Source organism: Sinocyclocheilus anshuiensis, unplaced genomic scaffold (genome assembly GCF_001515605.1).
Source record: "Sinocyclocheilus anshuiensis isolate Anshui unplaced genomic scaffold, SAMN03320099.WGS_v1.1 scaffold1341, whole genome shotgun sequence".
Taxonomy (NCBI): Eukaryota; Metazoa; Chordata; class Actinopteri; order Cypriniformes; family Cyprinidae; genus Sinocyclocheilus; species Sinocyclocheilus anshuiensis.
In genome coordinates this window covers 115,653-136,381 of record NW_015553274.1, presented here as the reverse complement: position 1 = coordinate 136,381, position 20,729 = coordinate 115,653, and the positions used below count along the sequence as shown (strand labels likewise).

The following is a 20,729-nucleotide window of genomic DNA, read 5'->3' as shown; positions in this document are numbered from 1 at the left end:
TCACTGAACATCAGTCACCACTGACACGGTATGATCAATATTCTGCTGTTGTCTTGCTCAAAGGTTGTCTTGTTATAAATATTGGACTTTAACTAGGAAGATGGAGTCTGTTTTATTTGGTGTATTTACAAAAACAACAGTTTTGTGTTAAGAGCAGTAACACTACCTGGTTCATGTCGAGCCCTTCATGACGAAAGTAATAACGTGATGATTTTTTTTCAGTAACCACCTGGATTTAATCATAAATATTCTTGATTAATTAAAAAGAACTGGCTGATTAGAGTCATTGGCAATTTTTACTATTGTATAGTATGTAGTTTACTATATAATATGTTTAATATATTAAGATATAATAAATTATTTTAATAGTAAATGTTCGCTTCTCATTTCGTTATCACTGAATAGATAATCTGTTAACTATATATCGCCCTCTGCTGGATAGGATGTGTAACTACACTTGCGTTGGAGGGATTCAGTACGCCTCTATGAACAAAAGTATTAGCAGCTGCTTAAAATAAAAAATATCATCATTGATGGTCAAATCAGCGGGTTATACCATTTAAGATTAACTTAGCATGGTTTGTGAGAACTTGAATATGGATGTTCACCAGTTATTTTCAGTAATATTTACATGCAGTTCACAAACAGTCTAAGCATCTGACATTAGTACCTGCACTTGTTGGAACCTACCCTTATAAAAATAACCATAATACCACATATACTACCAAAATACCAGTTAATTAATTAATACATTTATTGTTACTACTGGAAAATAAAATAAAACAGCTTAACTTAAAATGTGTTGTTCAAACAGTAAAAAAAAAAAATTTTTAAAACCTTTTAGAATATTGTTATTTGTTTGTATTTATTTATTTAGACATGATGACTAATAGCAAGTGTTATTATACTGAACAACAGTTTTATTGTGGTCACAATAACTGCAGTATCTATGGTATTTGGAACACTTTTATGTAACCGGTCCTTCATCTTGTCATTAAACATCTGTATGATGCTCTTCATCAAAATAAAAATAAAATTTACAATATTATAATGTTTATAATTTCATTTTTGTGTATTTTGTCTTTTCGTTAGTGGCACAGATACAGTGGACTAGTTGTCAAATTACTTGCGTAAGTCTTCGTAATTTTCAACATTATTGAAGTATAGCCTATTTAATTATTTTCTTTATTCATTTTTAAAGGGAATTGTGTTATACTGTGATGAGTATTATAAAATAATTTATATATAAATATATGGTATAGGTTATTACATGCTCGAACAGCTTTTATTTTTATGTAAAACATTACGATATTGTTACTTTATTATACGATATTGTTAAGTCCAAGTCATTTAAATCCTTTTGAGTCAGACCTTTTCATGTTTTGCATATGGAACTTCTGTCATAATAAACATTGCATGATAATATTTTAAGGTTTTGAAGCTCTTGTGGTCGAACATTCTACGTCATGCTGCCGGAATTTCCGGCGGAGCAGGACGGAAGTAGGTACGTGGCTGCTTCAGCTGACATTCTGCGCGATGGCGACAGAGGTTCAGAGCGGCGACCTCAACAGTGCAAATTCAAGCCGGCTCGAAGTGTCTATCGACGGTTTGACTTTGAGCCCGGATTCCGAGGGCGAACAGGAACAGGCCGAGACGTCGGCGGGGCAGAGCGCTGGGAACCCTGAGCTGAGCGGCGATGGGGAGGAGGGCGAACCTGCCAGCAGCGGTACGATCGACAGGAAATGGGGCTTTTCTTTAGTCGAGCTCTACGGGCTGGCGCTCAGATTCTTTAAAGGTAAGGTTTATGTCACTACACACACAAATAGACATTGATTGAACACAACCATGCAGTAGCATTGTCATCTCTGTGTTACAGGTTGATCTCGCGGTGTTGTTTCGATTTAGTGAGGTCGCTGTTTTCTTATTAGAGTCCCGTCTGTTTCGGTTATCGGTGGTTGTTGAAAAGTTCTGCTTAAATAGGTCGCAGTGTTCAGGGTTAAGAACCTCTAGAGGAACTGCCTGCCCCAACCGGTGACAGCACCACTAAGTGTCATGTGCCTGACTTTAAATCAAAGTGTCTCTATATGAAAGATTGCAGAAATATTCAAAATAAACTAGTGAACCACTAGTGCTGTACTAGGTAGGTCTCCTTGACAGCAAAACCAGCACTGTAGATTTTGTTCAATAAAATATTTAGTCCTTTCCGCAGGTCTACACCCATTTCTTGCCTGTGGGCTGATGAATGCAGTCTGTTTGGTTTGTGTGTCCATCAGCTATATAGTCTGTTAAGTGCTGCAGCTCTCTTAATTAATGCACAACTAATGTACCAATCAATATGTTTCAGATACCAGCTGAGCAGTAAGGTGTCTTATGTGTCTGGTTCATGACGTTCAAAGCAAATGTGCACAAATAAACTTCTACACAATTTACAGAAAAATTATAATCATCTTTTCATGACTTTGACTAAACTGGGATTTAGCTTTGTGAGTTGCCGTAAAACTACTAATTAGTTCAATCTTAATTTTAAACTAAAATAAATAATTTTAGAACAAAAACAATCGAAATGAAACATTTACAACAAAAAAAGATGCATCTCATGTGACCATTAACTGATCAGAGAACCGTGAGCATGTGAAATATTGTCTCAGGGTTTACGTCAAGTAAATGTCAAGTAAATATTTAGCATCAAAGTGATTTGGCTGACAAAAAAGTTTGGAAATCCTTTTTTCTAATGTAATGAGAGCCAGTTGAAATTTTGAATCCACATTTTTGCACTGGTTTCCCTCAGAGAAAGATGGGAAAGCCTTCCACCCGACCTATGAGGATAAACTCCGTCTGGTCGCCCTCCACAAGCAAGTGTTGCAGGGGCCTTACAACCCAGATGCTTCCCCTGAGGTGGGCTTCTTCGATGTGCTGGGAAATGACCGCAGGTAAGCATTTGATTTGATCTTTGACCTTACTGCACTTCCCTGCTGTTGGAGTCACATTAGCAATTTTTTATTCATATTTTTATGAATATCTTTTAGTGCTAGTGAAGTGTTTTCCTTGAGCTCTTTTGTACATAAATTAATGTCTAAAATCAATGTCTTATTTATTTAATAAGTATGAAGTGTATTTATCTTAGGGCCGGTCCGAATACCATTTTTTGAGCTTCGACGCTTCGGTAGTAATCAACACCGAATATTCGAAGCTTCGGAGGGAGGGGGCTGAACATATTCTTCTCTCTAACACCGTGTCTACAATGGACACGAATGGCGCGGCGTGACAAAATACTATAGAACTCATTATAATCAGTGATGCTGTCTACACTGGGTGCGGCGCGTCGCGACACGACAAATTCCCGACAGAAAACTGCTGCTGCGTTCTATTTATGACGTATTGACACAAATTTCAAATGATTTTCAACGGTCGCTTTTTTTGCATCCAGTGTAGACCGACTTTAGCTGTTGCCGCGCCCGTGTAGACACGGTGTAATAAAGGCAGGAATCTCTGTGTGTCTGTCTGTCTGTTTACATTTTTATTATGTCGAGAACCGTTCATCCAATCAACTTTACGCGTGGCGGGTGTGTTGCTGCGGACCCATGGGAGTGCAGTGTCGCATTTGGTGCAATATGGACACGCGGCACGTTCAGAATGAATAAACTTAATAAACTACAGAACAGCGCGATCTGGAAGCGGCGCGCCTCACTCAGGGCTTACATGCTCCGAGAACGGACTCTGCACTAGTGATACAAAACACACAGGTCTGTTAAGAGCAATACTTTTAATATTGACAAAATATTATTAGGCTGGGCTACTGTACGTTTTTTTTATGACTCCCGTATTCGCAAGTATTTTCCAAGCAAATTAAGTGCACGTTTTTATCATGTGTAAAATTAACATGGCGGATAAAGGCAGCTCGTTTTTTTACACCAAAAATATACTATAGGCGTACTACTTACAGAACTCAGGTGATTTTTCAAACTTGATGTGCTGTTGTGGTAGGCCAGTTTCAAATCGCATATTTGGCACACTGCCTCACTCAATTTAAAGTGCTCCTGCACAGCTGAGGTCTTCTGCATTTTTGTCTTCTCTTCCAGATGAACTGAATCATGACGTTCACTCATGGGCGATTCATTTTCAAGTGCGAATGAGAACTGTTTCGCGGGGGATGCCAAGTGTTCGGAAAAAAAAAAAAAGAATATTCGAATCTCAAAATTGAAAATCGAATGTCAGCCCACCGAACGAATAATCGAATATTCTGGTCCAACCCTAATTTATATATAAATTAGTGCTGTCAAACGAATAATAGCGATTAATCGCATCCAAAATAAAAGTTTTTGTTTTTATAATATGTGTGTGTACTGTATATATTTATTATGTATATATAAATACACAAACATACATGTTTATTTTTAAAATATTTACATGTATATTTATATTCGTATATAATTTATATTATATATAAATATAAATATTTTGTATATAAAACAAAGCATGTTTTTCTTAAATATATACATGCATGTGTGTGTATTTATATATACATAATAAATATACACCGTACACACACATATATTATGTAATCCATATTTTGGATGTGATTAATCGGAATTAATCATTTGACAGCACTAATATAAATATGTATAAATATAGAGTTTAAATGCTATTTATTTATTTATTATACATTTTAGACTTAATATTTTCCTTTAATTAAAGATGATACTGATCTTATAGATGCTACAAAGTTCCTGTAGCGTATAAGTTTATTATTTTAATATGAATTCATTTTTTTTAGTCTGTGATTTTGCTGTGGATATACAGATGGGGATTTGCAATAACAATTGTAACTTTTTCAGAAAAGAATGGGCATCGTTGGGCAACATAGAGAAGGACGAGGCCATGCTGGAGTTTGTAAAGCTGTTAAATAAATGTTGCAGTTTATTTGCACCTTTCATCGCGTCACACAAGATTGAAAAGGAGGAGCAAGAAAGAAAGAGGTCAGACTTGCGGATAAAGATGATTGATTTTCCTTTAAATTAGACTGATTTACTGTTCTTCCCTCTCTTGAGATATAGAATTCTTTCAGAGATCCACCATGCCAACATAAAATAAACTTCTTCCTAAATAACGTTGAAAACCTGAACACTCTCTGTAACTTCACAGATGTCTCTAATGTTGTGTATGGTCTCTTGTTGTTTTTCCTGAGAAGGAGGGAGGAAGAGGAGCAGCGGCATAGAGAGGAAGAGGAGCGTGAGCGGCTGCGGCAGGAGGAGGAGAGACGCAGGCATGAGGAAGAGGAGAGGCTGAGGCGAGAAGAGGAGGAGAGAAGACAAGTTGAGGAGGAACGATTCCGTGTAGAGCAGCAGAAGTGAGTGACACCTGCTTTAATTATTCCAGAACTAAAGTAAAACAGCATTGTTTGTTGAAAGACTCAAGGCTGGAATACACCACATGACTTTTTTCCAGAATCAGACTATGATTCCATCCAGTCGGTGTATTTCAAAAATATTTTAATATTTTGACCAGATTTGAGAACACGTTGTCATTTGTGATAGTGTTTTAATGTCTGTTCAGATTATAAAAGTTATGTAGTGTACGTGTACACTACGCAACCCTAGTGAGTTGAGCCACATGCTTGATTGTGCACATAATAGATTTTTTCTCACTCTCTCTGATGTGTTAGGCAGCAGATCATGGCTGCACTGAATGCGCAGACAGCAGTGCAGTTCCAGCAGTATGCAGCGCAGCAGTACCCCGACAGTCCAGAGCAGCAGCTCATCCTCATTCGACAGCTGCAGGAGCAGCACTATCAGCAGTACATGCAGCAGCTGTATCAGGTGCAGCTCGCTCAGCAGCAGGTGAGAGCCCATGATTCATTCTCCCAGTCCCACCCATGTCTACAATGCTTTTGTGATCCTTGACTACATTTTGAAAAACTACCCTACTGTTCAAAAGTTTGGATGGATTCATTTTTTTGGAAGAAATAAATACTTTTATTTGGCAAGGATGCGTTAAATTAAAAAAGTGACAGTAAAGATTTCTATTTCAAATTAATACTGTTCTTTTGATCCTTCTAATATTCAAAGAATCCTGAAAAAAAAAACAATCACTGTTTCCGACAAGATATTAAGCAGCAACTTTTTTTCAACATTGATATAAATAATAAATATTTCTTGAACAGCAAATGATCAAATGTTATAATGATTTCTGAAGGATCATGTGACTGGATTAATAGCTGCTGAAAATTCAGCTTTGCCATCACAGGAATAAATTGCATATTAAAATATTAAAATAGAGATCTAAGAATGGTCAAATATTTCACAATATAACTGTTTTTACTGTATTTTTGGATCAAATCAGTGCAGCCTTAGTAAAGAGACTTCTTTCAAAAACTATTTTTACTGACCCCAATCTTTTGAACGGTATTGTATATGTGCTCAGCTTCATTCAATATGGAAAGGGTTTCCTCTCCGTTTTCATAGTTGATAAACCTGTTTATTTTGCTTATTTTGCTACGCACTATTATGTAATTAGCCACATTTTATTATTCACAATCCGAACAGACCTGCAACCCACCAGTTAATAATGACTGGTATAATAAAGAACAAAACTGCAGTGCTAGCATTTGGTTTGCAGATGTGCAGTAACTAAGTAGATTATTTGAATGTGTTTTACACATCTGTCACTGCAAGCTAAACTGGTTTTATTGTCATGTAATGGACTTTGACTCACTGATGCAATAAAAAAAAATTTCTGTGTACATTTCCCCGGGGTGTTGCTGTGTTCATTTGACACTGTAAAATTCACATCTTGGTCCAGCTTGTAGATTTCCACCTGAGCTTCTAAGCCTGACAAGTGGTGTTTTAATTGATCATTTAAAAGAGAGCGAGTTTGGAAATGTAGTTTTACCAAGTTCTAGAATGTAATTCATCATAATTCTGGACTGTTTTTTAAATGTATTTATTTACAGTTGTGTCATGCCAATGTTTCCACTGTTTTCTCCAGGCTGCTCTGCAGAAACAGCAGGAGGATGCTATAGTGCTGTCTACATTAGAGGCCAGTGAGGTGTCAGCGCCTTCTGCTGGAGACGAGGCTCCCACACTGAACGGCCAGGCAGAGTCCACTACTGACAGCTTAGAACGGGAGCCGGACCTGGAGCCCGCAGAAGAGGTCACTGACAATGGACCCACTGGTGAGTTTGTGTATTTCTACCGCTTCAGTTGAGTACTGTTAATGTCAACTTAAAATCAGATTGACAAAAGTTTTGCTATGCAGCACTCAATTTTCATCATCCAGTCAATTTCCAATGGGTAAAATCAAGTCTTGCCTAACATTTTTGTCTCGCTGAATTTCCAGTATGTCAGATTACAGAAGAACATGGGTTTCAAATGCTGTTTAATTATCATTTAAGGGTTTGTGGACTCTAAAATTCAATTTGCTTTTCATGCTGTAGTATCTCATATTCTGGTACATTTCAATTTAAAATAGGGCTGGGTTGAAAATATAGATTTCTTAATTTTAATCTGTTCTCTTTTCAAATAACTGATATTGAGTCTTAAATGCCAAGAATCTCTCTTTTAGTCTGTGCTGTTTTCTGTTGATGCATGAACAAAACTTCACTAAACATTATTTGTAACTTGCCACACATCCAATACATTGCAATAAGCTTTGTGCTTTGTTACTTTTGATATGAAACAAAGTCTAAACTTATTATAAAATTCAAACAATAAATAGTTTTGACCATTTTTCTTCTAAATTTCCTCTTGCGAAAAAACCTATTATAACAGCCTAAATATAACCAAATGAGTCTATCCAATCAAATTAAATCGACATCTGAATTGAATTGCAAGCTTGTAAATTGAAATGAAATCAAATCAAATCAAAATGTGGAATGTGTCAATGCCCAGCTCTAATTTAAAATACTAAAATTATAATAATAAAAATTCATATTCAGTAATATACCATATTCCTGGTTCTCAGACTCTCCACCTGTAATAGCAGCCCCCTCCATGTGGACCCGGCCGCAGATAAAAGACTTTAAAGAGAAGATCCGTCAGGATGTGGACTCTGTGATCACGGTGGGCCGGGGAGAAGTGGTGACCGTCCGGGTTCCCACCCACGAGGAGGGCTCCTATCTCTTCTGGGAGTTTGCCACTGACTATTACGATGTTGGCTTCGGAGTCTTCTTTGAATGGACTGACTCTACTAACGCATCAGTCAGCGTGCACGTCAGCGAGTCTAGTGACGAAGACGAGGATGAAGAAGGTGAGGAACAAATGCCTTGATTCTTTGGTACCATATCATCGGCTAATATTGGATATTTAATTTAGCTAATTTCTTCTATTTTTACATTTCGATTACGTATTTTACCCATGTAATGCTCACATGAAGTTTTTTTTAAGACACTAATACTAACAGATTTAAATGTATCTTTAGCAAATCTGTAAGTCTCAAATCTCATTTTAATACTGTACATTATAATGTTGTTTTATTTTTTATTTAGACGATATGTATAGAATTTTAATATTGGTCATAAAATTATTGATTTATTGGTATTAAACAGAATTTTAATATCAGTGCAAATAAATATACAAAATGATCAGTTTTCTAACAAAATGAAAGCTCAAGGGTTTCATTCTTGCAAGTGAAATTAAGCCGTAAGTATTGTAGTTTTACTAGAGTAAAGTAAAAAATTAATATACTAAATTATGGGACTTTTTTTTTTTTATAATGTAGTTGTATAATATATTTATTTATTACCAAACAACAACGTAGTTGTCATACATGCATATATAAATAATGCAGTTGTATAATATACATTTGTCTTATTATAATTAAATAATCTGAGCCAGAGCTATTTTCCCTGAGGATTCTAAGATAGTTGCTAAGGAAATACTTTGATTATGGTCAAATGAAAAATTATCTTAAGAATTTCATTTGTGATGTAAATTGTAATGTTTTTTTATTTGTTTAGACAAAATAATTGAGAATTTTAATATCGCCCATTTATTGGATATTGGCCATAAAATGAAAAAAAAAAAAAAACGGTTTAATTTTTAAACTGTGGAAATCAAAAGACTACTTTTGATATAAAGTTTAGATAGATTGATTGATTAATTTAAGTTTCTGTTGTTACATTTTGTGTAAATATGAATTGTAGATTTAAGTCCTGTTCTCTTTCTCTCAGGTGAGGGCCAGTCTCAGGAGGAGAAAGCCAAGAAAGAGGCTGGGAAAGCGCAGGTGGATGAGATAGTGCCGGTGTACCGGCGGGACTGTCATGAGGAGGTGTACGCTGGGAGTCACCAGTATCCCGGCCGTGGTATATACTTGCTCAAGTTTGACAACTCCTACTCGCTCTGGAGGTCTAAAACTGTCTACTACAGAGTATATTACACCAGATAAGCCTGGAGTCAAGACTGTGGGACAGGAATGTGTGTGTGTATGTTAAGAGATAGATGGAATAAAAAGAAAGATCAAAAATAAGGAAATTTATGGGATGTCCACTACTGGGGGAGGGACAAAGAGATTTAACATGAGTGTGTGTGTGTGTGTGTGTGTGTGTGTGTGTGTGTGTGTGTGTGTGTGTTTGTGTGCGCGTGTTTCAAGGCAAACTTCATGAGTGTGTCTGTCATGCTGTTTGAATCTAGGAGGAATGGGCCATGTACTTGGCACCTCTGTTTTGCACTCTAAAAGATGTACTCTGTGATTTTATGCTTGATATTCTAATTTCAGCCTCCATCTTCTAATTTCATCCAAAGAGGTACAGGATAAAGTACTGTATCCTAATTAAAACATCACGTTTAGATGATAAACAACGGAGCAAACACTAACACGCCTTTCTCCTGGAATACTTCCTTATTTAGGTCAACACTGAGTAAATCAGCCAACGGCGTGCATCTACTCATGTTTTCCTCTTATCAGCACACAGAACTGAAGTGCATCGGTGAGTGTGAGATAAAAAGAATGTAAAGGACTTTTTTAACAATGCAAAGGTGGACCTGGAGGCCTCTACGAGAAGAGATTTTGCAGCATTTTCTAAACCAGATGGATTGTGTCTAAAACGTTTAATATTTATTAATCTCTGCGGTAGAGTAGGGTCATGCTTCTGTCTGTAAGTCCTATAACATTTATCTCATCTCTCCAACATTCGCTTCTCTGCTTCCACAGAGCCCCAGATTTATTGTTTGTGTTCGTTTCTTTGTATTTTTTGTTTGTTTTGCATATGTCGTCAATGCGAGATTTATCAGTATTGACTTTTAATGTGGCACAGCTAGTAGTTTGAAATATTCTTGCCTTTCAGTTTGGTCATTTCTTTGTTGCTTAATGCATGTAGTTACAAACAGCCATGTAAGAACTTAAAACTTAATGTATATTGATTTAAATTTCTACTCGTTACACTTATACTTGGTTCTCTATGGCAGAAATAACAAGCGTCTCTCATTGTCATTATAGTAATAATGAAGTGTTTGTATAGCTGATTGAGACTAACTATCAAAAGCTGCGTTTGAGTTGCTGATTAACATGTTCTGTTATTTATTGGACTGTTCAGTGCATTGAAGATTATTACGGGGAAGTTCCTGAGAATTTGCAGACTTTTTTTTTTTCCTTCAAAAATATCTGCTCTAGCCACTCTGGATTCGTCACTGGCTGTATTGTTGAGTGAAATGTGTCACTCTCATGATTGTATGTCAAGACTCCTGTGTAATGCAAGTCACTGATATACAACTGTGATCAAACATCGTCCATATATACAGATACAGATGCTGTTACACTGTGTTCACATGATGAATAAAGCAGTGTGTTGGAGTGTTAAGAGCTGTGATGAGTCAGTGTTCATAGAGACCGTCATGCTAAAGCTGTCCAAAGACTACATTAATGTCACGTGTACACTCGATTGGTTACACACGTTCCCTTGTTTATTCTTTCCATGTATTTTCCTTTTTAACTTTTTGTAATACTGACTTCAGGCCTTTGTATAGTGAAAGTGTAACGTTTGGCATGGTATTGAAAGTACAGCTCTTGGGAAAAAAACAACGAGCAATAGGGTAACTGATCTGAAACTTGTCTTCATATTTAAAGTGGAAGCTCCAGTGACTTTCTGACCATAAAGGCATGAACAGAAGTGTTTTTGTATTGGTTTCGCTAGTGTGATCTGATCTGTATGCGTTCAAGGATGAGTGTCCTGAAGCGTATATATTTGATTAAACTTGCGTTCCTCTGTATGTACATCCTGATTCTTTTATGATACCCTTCTAGTCACGTGCATGTTTTACATACTCAGACGTTGTGTTACAATACCCGTTAACTAATTCTTGAGAAATGGGGTAAAACCTGTTCTACAACTTTTTTTTTTTAATGGCAACATTTCCACTGAAACTCCTATTACTTAAAATGTTTTAACACGTCAAATGTGACCTTTCATTTAATTATGTAAAAATAAATATCACTGACATTTTAAAAAGCAGCTAACCTCACACTATATGTTTTATATAGATAAAATGTGTATATATATATATCTTTTTTTTTAAATCATATCCATTACACAAATTATGCATTATTTTTTGGGGCTGATAATTCAATAGATGGTGCCGGATTTGTGTATTTTTATAATAATTATTTGACACATTATTTTGATTTTTTTTTGTGCTGTTGGCCCTTATTGACAGGAAAGAAAAACACATTTTGTGAATTAAATACATTAAAGAAGCAATAAGTTGCACCCCAATTAAAAGTCAACATCATAAAAAAAAAAAATCCTTGATAAGAATTTTGTCCCAGTACTCATCAATCAGTGCATTTAGTTATGTTCATTAATTAATCTGCATTTACAAACAAAGAGGCTATTATAATGGTTGCTTGGAGCAGTTTGTGACTTATCACTGTAGTCCTGTCAGCCACAGGTCATGATTTCCCTATGCAAAAGGAAGTTTCAGCAGGCTCAGTGTTAACAGGAAAATTAGTACTATCACTCCCATCCAGAAATGCTGTCTCAGCTGGTTCCATTGCCACAACAAACAAAAGTCCACTTCCTTAACACTTCAGCAGAACACACACACACACACACACAATTTATCTTCTGATCCTTCCTGGCACTCTGGGTTTTTAAGAGCATACTACGCTTGCAGCCACAAGATGGAGCTAATAGTCTAGATATGAAACATGCATTTCAGAACACCAGCTTTTGTTCCTTTCACAAGCAAAATAGACAGGTTATTTATTCATTGGCCGTTTATTTATTTATTTTTTATTTAATGTTTATTTAGACAGAATAGAAACACCAATAGATTAAAACAATTAACCGTGATTAATTTTGTGATTCCAAAAGTTTTAAGAACTAATTTACTACTGTAAATAAATTACTTAATAAACTACTGAACTATTGAGCTGTACTTCTGAAGTACTGTAAATGTTAAAGGATATACATTGTCTGTTTACATCTTGATATGTAGCACTTTGTTTTTTAAAAACTTTTAACTTATTTTTAAGTCATACCAAACTTATTGAAAATGCTTGAAAAAAAATTTTTTCGTATGTAATATTTAGAATTAAATCTGTTTAATGTACTTCGTAAGACTGCCAACATTTTTTTCTGACATCCCTTTGAATAAATATAAAATACATATTTTATTTAAAATACAAAATACTAATAAAAAGAAACATTGATCAGTATTAATTAAAATGCCCTGTAGATTAAGTATTTACAATGTATGTTACATCTTAAGGCACATTCAAGCAAAATACATGAAAATGCAATAAAGAGCCTCGAAGTCCGCGAGATCCACAGTAACAGATCCATTCCGGGTTTTCCACGCAGCAGACGCTAAAAGCAGGTAACCTCTCCCTCACAGCGCTCAGAGCGCGGTGGATTCGCCAATCCAGTTCCAGCTGTTACAGGTGGTTGGGAAGCCTTTCCGTGTTTTCCATATACTTTCTCTTCATGTTTTCTTTTCGACTCCCTGCGTTCAAACCTTCAAACTCATGTTCCCCGATGCTCCCGAACACCAGCGGCAACGTCCCGGACCGCTTCTGCATCTTTTAAAAATTATGGCGGGACCTTTTGTGAACAGACCTTCTTCTCACGGCAACTTCTGGGATACATCGTTTGGATTTTAAATCGCCTCAACCCGATGTTCATCTCAAATTTAAACAAGATTTAAAATGCCGTTCCCCGAGAGAACCGTTGCGCCTCAGCTGGTGAGCAGGTTGAGAGGGAGTGCTAACTCCGAGAAGAGCTTCACGACGCCGGACGGTCGCAGAGTTCGCAAACCAGTTTTGTTCTCTTCTTTGGAAGAAGTTTGTTGTCATACGCTCACCAGCATCCTGCATCAACTGTCCGATCTATCGCGGCATGCCAGTGACTTATTCCTGGGAATTGAGACCCAGGCTGTGTTGGTCACGCAGAGGACATCAAGGATTCAAGTGCGTTTGGAGAGATTACAGCTCACTGTGCGGAAGCTTGATCCCAAGACGATTAAAATACGTAAGTTTAGAGACTCAGTCTTGTATTTGTTGCCTACTTTAACGTTTAATACTTTTATGAACAAGTCAATAACAAACATATATGAGATCATCAGTTAATAATGTACATAAAACTTGATTCATATCATATACAGTATGTCAGTATTTAAGGATTTGTTAAGCAATGTCGCAAAGTATGTTTGTTAATGACTTATTAATGAAAGCTATAAACTGGCACGCGATTATTGATTCTGAAGAACACATATATCTAATAGCAACACATAGCCATTGAATGCTAAATGTAAGTTTTTGAAAGGCTGCACTCGAAATGAACTAACGTTATGGATTGGGTCCGCAAGACAAAAGGCTGGTGTGAATGTTATGGGTCAAGCACATGGCGTTGTGTTGGTGTAATGATTTAAGGTGAAGAGAATGCAGTTTCCCTTAAGGGCCAAAGTTCTGTCAAACGTGATAGATCTGCTTTAACGTACCATCTGCGCCCACCTACACCCCTACAGCAGAAACCCCCTCCAGGACATCTTCATTAGGGTCCATATATATGTGACCCTGGAGCACAAAACCAGTCACAAGTAGCACTGGTATATTTGTAGCAATAGCCAAAAATACATGGTATGGGTCAAAATGATAAATTTTTCTTTTATGGCAAAAAATCATTAGGACATTAAGTAAAGATTATGTTCCATTACGATATTTTGTAAATTTCCTATCGTAAACATCTGTGCGTGTGTGTGTGTGTACACATGCTTAACTATTCTTTGAGGGCAAATTTGTCTCACAACGTCAGACAAATCTCTATTTAGGGAACATTATGAAATACATCAAATATAAAAATAAGAAGTATAAAACTAATATGAAACCAAGATGCACTATCATTAAAAATAAATAAATAAATAAACAAATAAATAAATAAACAAAATACTTTTATTCAGCAAAGACACATTCAGTTGAAGTTGCAGTAAAGAAATTTCTTTTGTTACAAAAGGTTTATATTTCAAATACATGTTGTTCTTCTGAACATTCTATTCATCAAAGTATCCTGAAAAGGTATCAATATTTCAAAATAATAAGCAGAACAACTGTTTTAAACATTGATAATAATAAGAAATGTTTATTGAGCAGCAAATCAGCATATTAGAATGATTTCTGAAAGATCATGTGACACTGAAGACTGGAGTAATGATGCTGAAAATTCAGCTTTGCCATCACAGGAATAAATTGCATTTTAAAATGTATAAAAAAAGAACAATTTTATTTTAAATATTAATTAAATATATTATTTCACAATATTGCTGTTTTTACTGGATCAAATAAATGCAGCCTTGGTGAGCATAACTTAAGTGACTTCTTCAAAAACATAAATCTTCCCGAGCCCAAACCTTTGAATGGTAGTGTATATTCATGGAGAAGTGCAGTATACATGAGCAAACTGGACATTCTTTTTCTACTTTTTTTTTTTTTTTTGCTGTTATTCAACAGCTTTTATATAAGTTATACAATTGCTTTTATGCAGCTGTTTTAAACCAAAATTTAATATGGAGTAACTTATGTTTTAGATATAATTTGGCCAGTTAGATTGTATATTTCTGAAATGTCCATTGAAAATGACACCAAAATAAGCCATCAGCCTAAAAACAGAGCATGATAGTGGAGTGAACACAAATTCCCCTCTGCTCATAATGTTGCAAAGGAACACATAACAAACAACTCATTGGTGAGGCAAACCCCACTCCAAGTGATCCTGGAGCGAAAGAAAGCATTTACGGCACGCTCCCCGCTTGCTTCCACTTTGCATCGCTTACATACTGATACAGATGATACAAATTGTAATACTTACTCTAGTATATTCAGCAGTCTTTAGGACATATGTATAATGTAAACTGGTAAGTTACCATCCACTCTACTAGAAGAGGGTTGTGTTATAGGGGTCATGAACTATCTTTTTAATTATTTTGTACTGTTCTTTGAGGTCCACTTATTATGTTAAATGTAAATGTAAAATGTTTACATCAAAACCATCACAATATTTTTGAAGTAATAGGCTATTTTCTGTCCTGTTTTGACCCCCCTCATCAGAACGCTCGGTTTGAATAGGCGTGGCGGATTGTAGACTCAGAAGTAAACGCCCACTGCTATGATTGGCTAACAGTTGTTTATGTTTGACATCCTTCATAGATGGACGCTGCTGCCGTAATTAAGGTTAAAAACGCATAAATACTCAGTACATATCAAACGATCTGTAATAACAGACAAAGCAATAGTGACCACATAATAAACAGTTACTCACACTTGTGTGGTGCAACATTATTGTCGGATCCAATATATTCGGCACAGCATCATCTTTTATTTTCAATCTTTCTGAAAATCATGTGTCGAATTGTGCCTTGTTTGTAAATTAATCCATGGTAAAATGAAGTGAACAAAGGACCAAGTTCTTACTGACGTGATCATCCACTTTTTCCTAATGTTGTGATCAGAAGGACATCAATGCAAAGACTTTATCTTTATCGTTTGGTTTCTGCATAGACCTGCGTTTGCCTCTCTCGTTATTCATCTACTACATGCGTGAATCGGTGGGCGGGGCTAAACAGACAGTGATGTCGAAGCAGGTGTTGATCTTCTTCTGCGGAGGTGGGGTTTAGCCACACTATTACGTCATAAAGTGGCGCATTCCACAACCTGTCGTTTTGGCAGACTGGCTTCAATATAAGCTGTTTTTAGACTAACAAGAATGTATTGATTTCTGAAACTTACAGGATGTTTTATAGTACAATGACCTCTATGTTAAAAGATCAAGGGAATTTTGATTTCTAAGTTCATGACCCCTTTAAGTGATACTGTAAGTGTAAATGCTGCTAATGACATGTGTCTCCAGTGAAGGTGAATAAAGGTTCCCACAGGGAGAGCTCTTATTTGGATGTCCTGCCCTTAAGACAATACCATGTAACAATAGACAGGATGTGACTTAAGACAGTCTCATGCCAATGTTAAACACTTTACAATTTGTTGAATAGTTTGTGAATTTGTATGAATGCATACAATCTCATTCTTACGTTTTTTAAATGATCTGCTTACACTCCATTAGGGTAAGATTTAGGAGTGGTGTTAGGGGTAGACCTTCATGGTCAGAAATCAGTGACTTGTCGCCACCTGCTGGTGGATTTAGTTTCATTTTCAAAGTATCTTTTCAGTTCTTTAAATCATTTAATATTTCTATATTCAACCTTTTTTAAAACATTAATATTTTAATCATTAATCATTCAATTCATTGATAAACATGAATTTATGGATTTAATTGCACTCATGCCACCTGGTCCTCATTAAATGTCTGAAAATACACCTACAAGCCACTTTTGTGTTCTTCTGTGCTACCTCTGTACAAATTAATTTTAATACTGATTTCATTTGATTAGTAACTTATTCTTCTTATTCTACTTGTTCTTATTCTATGGTTTATCTAGAATTTTTAAAAAGCTTATAAAATCTTTTTTTTTTTAAATTTGACAAAAGATTACATACTTTAAATAAAGATAGAAAAATGCCATTACAAAGGTAAAAACTAAATTCTACTGTAAATCACTTTAAGGAGTCAAATATCACCTCGTAATGGGAAGGCTATTTTTGTATCAAATTTTGGTGCTCCTAAATTTTTGACTGTGCTCCTAAATTTTTTACGTTAGGAGCACAAGCGCTCCTAAAAAGAAAAATAAGCGTAGAGCCCTGATGGTGACGTTTTACCTACAGTATGTTTTTGCGCATGTCAGATCGTACAAATTTAAAAACATCTGACATTTTAAATTGACTTTTTTTTGTTAAAGGTCAGAGGTCAAAGTTTGTGTTTGCTTATATCTTGAAGGTGTTAGGTCAAGGTCAACTACTGTTTTGGCCTTAAAGGGGAAGCACCTGATGATGAATCAAGCTGGAGATCCTAAGTTCCTTCATTTTTCCAGACTGCATTAGAAACATTTTACTTTGCAAAACGTACATGATTATCTGTTGTTTACATTTTTAATTGCTTTTTTTTTTGTCGTCGTTGTTGCTTTTTTTAATTTTTAATTTATTACATTTTTTATTTTAATTTACGACATTAATAGGTTAATGAGTGTGTATACTATTAGTATTTTAATAGGCACTTTTATATAAAGCAAATTGCAAGACAGTGTTTAAAGTAACAGTCACAGGCTCATTGAGCTTAAAGGCACAAAGCTGAAAGCTAACCTACATCCTTTGGTTACCAGCCCAAATTGTCTTAACCACTTGACCACACCAAGTCAGTTCAATAATAGTTTGGCTCACAACATGATTTATAACCTTCTTTGGAAGATGCAATTCTGTTTGAGTACTAACACATTGTTTTATTACAGTAAAAATGGCAGTTTTCAAGCACATACAAACACACATAGGGCTGGACGATATGGCCAACATTTATATCACGGTATATTTCTTAATTTCGGTCGATACGAATGTATAGTTAACAGTGTTTATATCATATCAGTCCGTCAGAAAAAGTTTTTTTTTTTTTTTTTTTTTTTTTTTCAGTTTACGAAAATGTTTTTTGAAATATCGGAAATGTGTTTCAAAATCATATCACCGTTATTGAAAAAAATTATATCGCGATACATATTGATATTGAATTATTGTCCAGCCCTAAACACACATACAATCTCCTTCTGAGCTGTGGAATTTCTGTCAGTCTTCTCTGGATATTTTTAGTATGCGTGTGTCTGCTCCGCTCAGGCTTTTTCTAGGTCCGCTGCTTGACTGTTTTGCATATGATGGTCTGAAAGGGTGGAGCTGATCAAACAAACAATAGTGCTCTAGTTCGCTATCTTACAGTTTATCAGTAAGTAAATGATCACACCAGTGTGTTTAGAGATCAGGCGATTGCTATGTTCTCTGATTGTGTGTGTTTACACTACAAACCTAGTTTAATTAGGACTCATTTAGCTGAAGTTGTTATCGTTGTCTGGTTGCAATGTCAGCATTTATATAAACAGCTAAAGCTCATGTTCTGTGAGCATTTTTGTTAGTTAAGTGATAAAAATAATCACATATACATCACATATATATCACAATAATTCCTTTTTCTCATGATCAGGAATACCGTTTTTCTACTTCTCTTTCTTGAATTTGCTCTCTTTGTTTGGTGTGTTTTGTATGCATGGACTCAGAAGGGATTTCTGGGTCCAAGTCCAACCCAAAGCCAGAGCCAGGGAAAATCATCACCTTTGACCTCCGGGGCACTTGGCAGAGGAAAACAGCAAAACTGTTCTTTCATTCCCTGACCACCAGACCTCAGCCTCTGATGTATGCAGGAATAGCTGGTTTCACACACACACACACACACACACACATACACATAAACTCAGTGTACCTTCATAGAAACTCACTTATACAGCCTCAAATGTACATCAGCCGTGGGGCCAAACTATTCCCAAAAGCCTGGTCAGCAGACCACCAAATGAACTGATCCCATTATACTTCATTATACATTATGTTTCCCATGATACTTTAGTCTCTTTCTGATCTGCATGAATTTGTAGACTTTCCCTAAAACTAATGGTTGTAATAACTAGAAGAAAGATTTACTGGCTCTGTTTTTCATCAATATTTATGTCTGGTTTTGAGCCAAATGTTTTTGAAGTTTTTAATTATTCATGACTAAATTTTAGTCACATCATCTGTTTTTTAGGGATGTGCAATATATCAGTATCATATAGAAGCCTGTTTCCATCATGGAATTAAAAAATAAAAGGTAATTGTGACTTTTTATCTCACAATTCAGACTTTGTTTTTCACAATTCTGAATTTATATTTCACAATTCTGTCTTTTTTCTTGCAGAATTGATATATGTTAACTGGCAATTGCAAGTTTATCATTTAATTTTGAGATGAAAAGTCTGCATTGTGAGATATAAACTCGCAATTGTGAGGAAAAAAGTAAGAACTGAGATAAAAAATTGCAATTACCTTTTTAATTTTGGCCAAAAAATTAATAAATAAAATTACAAGATTTACACTCAGACTTTAGAAAAAAAGTAATAATTGCAAGTAGGGATGATCCGATCGATCGGCCGGAGATCGGTATCGGCCGATAATCACATTTTATGACTCGATCAGTACTCACTAACTTGGCCGATCTCACGAACCGATCGCATTTTGATAACGTCAACGTGTGACGACGTACATGATGCGTGGGGACATAAATGATTTGGCGCCGCAGTCATGTCATTGCCGGTGTGGCAATGCTATGATGTTTCGAGAAACAATTTGTCGTGTATGTTTTGCATGATGATATGATGAATAGATGGTTCATTTTTAACAGCAGATTCAGTGACGTTAGAGCTGATCTGCGCCTCACTGCACGCGTCTGCGGCGTGTTACGGCTCCACGGCCACTGGAGCTGATCGCGGCCGCTCTAATCAGTGCTTGTGTTTATCAGCCAGCCGTGGCACGTTTCTGAAGCGGCTCTCCCAAAAAAACAAAATATTAGCCTACTCAATAGCATTAACACAGGCTTTACTCCTTTCAAACTTTATCTGGAATGTCACCGTTTCTGTCACTGCAACTTCCCGATCAGGCGAACGAACACACACACACACACACACACACACAAATCATCTGCCTCATGAAAAAATTTATTTAAAAAAAATTTAGTTAATATTTGCATCATTTATGATTTATTTTATCCACCTGCGACCCACCCGCAAATAATCAGAATGCATTTTTTATTACCCGAGTCCCGACCCGTGGATTATCCACAGCGCCCGTGGATATAGGAAAAGCAAAATAAGTTTGCTGCGTAAATCAGACGGACTTAATGAAAATGCAAATTCATTCTCTGACAGCAGGAGGTGCTTTAAAGCGGGAGAAACAGGTTTCCCCAGTAACGGCTGTACACAAAGCAGCGCTGAGCTCACAAACGCTGCTTTATCAGGCATAGCCTATAACATGCACGATGAAATGAAAATGACATCGAATTTTTTCTAAAGATAGTCTTCCTTCAGAAATACAGTGATATAAAAACACCCGCACCTCGTTTTGATTTTTAAACGTGCAGTACGTGCTCATGTTTATTCAATGAAGCCTTTTGGAAAATCGGTCAGTTTTGATATTGTGGCGAGCGCCACAAATAAATAAATGTATGGGAAACACATCCCACAGCACAACCACCTGAGCCCAACTTCAGTCTACTCATCACCTTCACTTTAACTGCGTTTTTAGCCGGCGCCATAGCCAGACTGATAAACAAACACAGACCGGAAGTTAACTTC

The 20,729-nt window shown here is 36.1% G+C and overlaps 2 protein-coding genes across 3 annotated transcripts in view; both read left to right on the top strand.

The window, feature by feature from the left end:
- The first annotated feature begins 1,468 nt into the window (after window positions 1-1,468).
- Window positions 1,469-11,201, top strand: LOC107668205 (Golgi resident protein GCP60-like). 2 transcript variants are annotated; one of them, XM_016459999.1, is made up of 8 exons: window positions 1,469-1,795; window positions 2,789-2,930; window positions 4,836-4,976; window positions 5,189-5,347; window positions 5,663-5,837; window positions 6,985-7,171; window positions 7,981-8,244; window positions 9,167-11,201. In XM_016459999.1, exons 1-8 carry the CDS (start codon window positions 1,537-1,539, stop codon window positions 9,379-9,381), a joined length of 1,542 nt encoding a protein of 513 aa, XP_016315485.1. In that variant the 5' UTR covers window positions 1,469-1,536; the 3' UTR covers window positions 9,382-11,201. The 2 variants fall into 2 exon arrangements, with proteins under 2 accessions (XP_016315485.1, XP_016315483.1); XM_016459997.1 differs by having other exon boundaries at window positions 7,960-8,244.
- A 1,743-nt stretch (window positions 11,202-12,944) lies between these two features.
- LOC107668206 (NHS-like protein 1) overlaps window positions 12,945-20,729 on the top strand; it is a 113,470-nt gene continuing 105,685 nt past the window's right edge. The window contains exon 1 of the mRNA XM_016460000.1: window positions 12,945-13,459. Coding sequence (XP_016315486.1) covers window positions 13,138-13,459 — 322 coding nt within the window. The 5' untranslated portion in view covers window positions 12,945-13,137. The remainder of the gene's footprint in view (window positions 13,460-20,729) is intronic.